The sequence below is a fragment of the Colobus angolensis genome, unplaced genomic scaffold (genome assembly GCF_000951035.1).
Source record: "Colobus angolensis palliatus isolate OR3802 unplaced genomic scaffold, Cang.pa_1.0 Scaffold226, whole genome shotgun sequence".
Taxonomy (NCBI): domain Eukaryota; kingdom Metazoa; phylum Chordata; class Mammalia; order Primates; family Cercopithecidae; genus Colobus; species Colobus angolensis.
The window spans coordinates 3,263,409-3,265,919 of NW_012115444.1; the positions used below are offsets into that span (position 1 = coordinate 3,263,409).

General features: G+C 39.3%; 1 protein-coding gene across 1 annotated transcript in view; it reads right to left on the reverse strand.

Annotated features, from left to right (window-relative positions):
• Positions 1-2,511, reverse strand: part of NRBF2 (nuclear receptor binding factor 2) — a gene marked incomplete at its 3' end in the record, with an annotated part of 21,832 nt that continues 19,321 nt past the window's right edge. Inside the window, exons 3-4 of the mRNA XM_011944099.1 lie at positions 1,734-1,774; positions 1-384 (exon numbers count right to left, since the gene is read on the reverse strand). Coding sequence (XP_011799489.1) covers positions 1-384; positions 1,734-1,774 — 425 coding nt within the window. The remainder of the gene's footprint in view (positions 385-1,733; positions 1,775-2,511) is intronic.

Consider the following 2,511-nt stretch of genomic DNA (forward strand, 5'->3'; position numbering starts at 1 on the left):
CCTCTTCAAATCTGCAATTTTGGTTGCCTGCTCCTCTATAATTGTTTTATCATCTTTTGGGGCTTTGCTTCCAATACATGGCTCTGCTGGCTCACTCTTTTGCTGAAGTAAATATAGTAGTGTGTCTGGATCCCTGTCAAAGATCCCCTGAATCTCAGGCAGGCATTTCTCTGTAGAAGGGCTGTACTTCTGAGAAAAGGGGCTCTGGCCCTCTGCATCCTCTGCAGAGGGTTTGTGAGATGCCTGAAGATGGGCAGCTACATCCTTATCTGTGTTCTGCTGGGCTTTCAATCTTTCTTCACGCTGGGCCCTTTTCCATCTCTCTTGGATGAGGAGGAGCTGTTTCATATGGCTATCCCTTTGCAATTCCAGTGAAAGATGAGCCTATTACATAGAAGGAAAGGTAAAATTTGAAGAATTTTAACATTTTAAGTGTCTTAGTAATGTCCAACATATACTACTCCAAAATCCTCCTTTCTGAATAACCCAACAACACTTACAATTTACATACTATGTTTGCAAAACATAGTATGTAAATTCATTCAGAAAGTTAGAAGTCCTATTCCCAGTCAATACACTAAATCGGATGTTTTTCTCAATGTGCCTGGCCCCATGTGTAATGGTATTTGTACTCAACTTAAAATTAGAAATCTTTCCTCTGTAGACATACTAATTCTACGAACAGCTAAGAAGAAAGTCATCCTTATCAACAGTGTGTCTGGATAGTTCAAAGCATGCCTGTATCACAAGCAGATTCCATACTTTCAAAGGCAGTGAAAGGGACAGAACACAACTTTAAAGTTCCCTTGGTTCACTTTGAGAAACTAGTGGCTTTCCCTGCCACTGATATACCTCATAGAAATGATCTCCTTAACTGATACTTTTACAATAAAAAGTTTTAAACAAGATATTTTATATGTATTTATTTTAGAAACAGGGTCCCTGTTGCTGAGGCTGAAGTGCAATGGTCCAGTCATAGCTCACTGCAGCCTTGAACTCAGATGTTCAAGTGATCCTCCCACCTCAGCCTCCCAAGTAGCTAGAACTACAGGCATGTGCCACCATGCACAGCCAATTTTTTAAAATTTTTGTAGAGATGGGGGTCTCACTATGTTGCCCAGGTTGGTCTCGAACTCCTGGGCTCAAGTATGATCCCCCTGCCTTGGCCCCCCAAAGTGCTGGGATTATAGGCACAGGCCACCATGCCCAGTCTTATGAATAAATGTATCTTGAAACACTTGGCAGGGCCTCCCCAAACACAGAAGACAATTTAAAGCAATTGGTGAAACAAATTTAAAAGTACCTGAACTGCTTAAGAATTCAAGCAAAGACAAGTGTGAGACGGGTCACATTTAAATTATCTTTGACAAGCAAAGGGTAGTCCAGCTGGTTTCCTCTTGGCCAGGCCTGTTTACTGACTGTGAGCTAATGATCAAATAAGAGCTAATGATCAGGAATGGTCCGAAGGCTCTCTAAAAGGTACATCTGGCTGGCAATCTGAGATCTGTGAGTAACCACTAGAAAAAAAGAAGTTTCTGCATTCCATGTCTGCGGCATCGACTATAGTTCATTTAGGTTTAATTTCCGTTGCGAAGTGCTCTTCCCTTGCCCATTTTATATATCTTTGACTATAGCATTTTGAGAGGGACACAATGCTTTGCTATACACACAATTCAAGCCTCTACAAGAAAACCTTTCTAACCCTTGCTGAAAATATTGGGAACATGTCTCACCTGCTCAGACTGTGTCAGCTTCATGGCTTCAGAAAGATATGCTGTTAAAAGAAAAAACAGGCATGTTGATATGTGTCGCCGTTCTGTAATTAACACGTAAAAGGAAGAGTTTTAATAATCCTCATATGACAAAAAGAACTGTTCTGATAAATAATTCTGATACAACTGGGGATTTTTTAAAAAGAATTCTTAATTTCCCCCAAAAGGATGTCAGTGGCAATAAAATGAAAATATTCCCTACCCTATCTTGAAGGTTTTGTTATTTAAAACTCCTATGGATTTTATAATTCAGAAACTGAAGATGGCCTAATCGGAAAAATAGGTTTAGGGAAGATTAAAATCAAACAAGAACCTATCCAAACCCTATTACTCATTATACGCACAAAAACATCATGAGATTATCAAAGACCTTTTATCCATCTGAATACCTGGAATCTATCATTTTGGACTCCTATATAGAATCACTTTTAATGAATTGTCTCTGAGTTAAGCTATCAGCCTTACGGTTAAAAGCCCTAAGAACCTGTTGACATATTTACTGTGAGGAAGTTACTGAGGACAGTATAATGTCATTTATGAAGACCTTCAAAAAACTTCTCTGATCTTAGATCCTCGGTGACTATTTGTTTGAATTTTAATAGCCAATGTAAAAATTATTCTTTCCTCTTTAGGATGACTGCTAGAAAACTTAAGGAAAGTTCTTTTTCTTTTTTTTTGAGACGGAGTATTGCTCTGTCGCCCAGGCTGGAGTGCAGTGGCCGGATCTCAGCTCACTGCA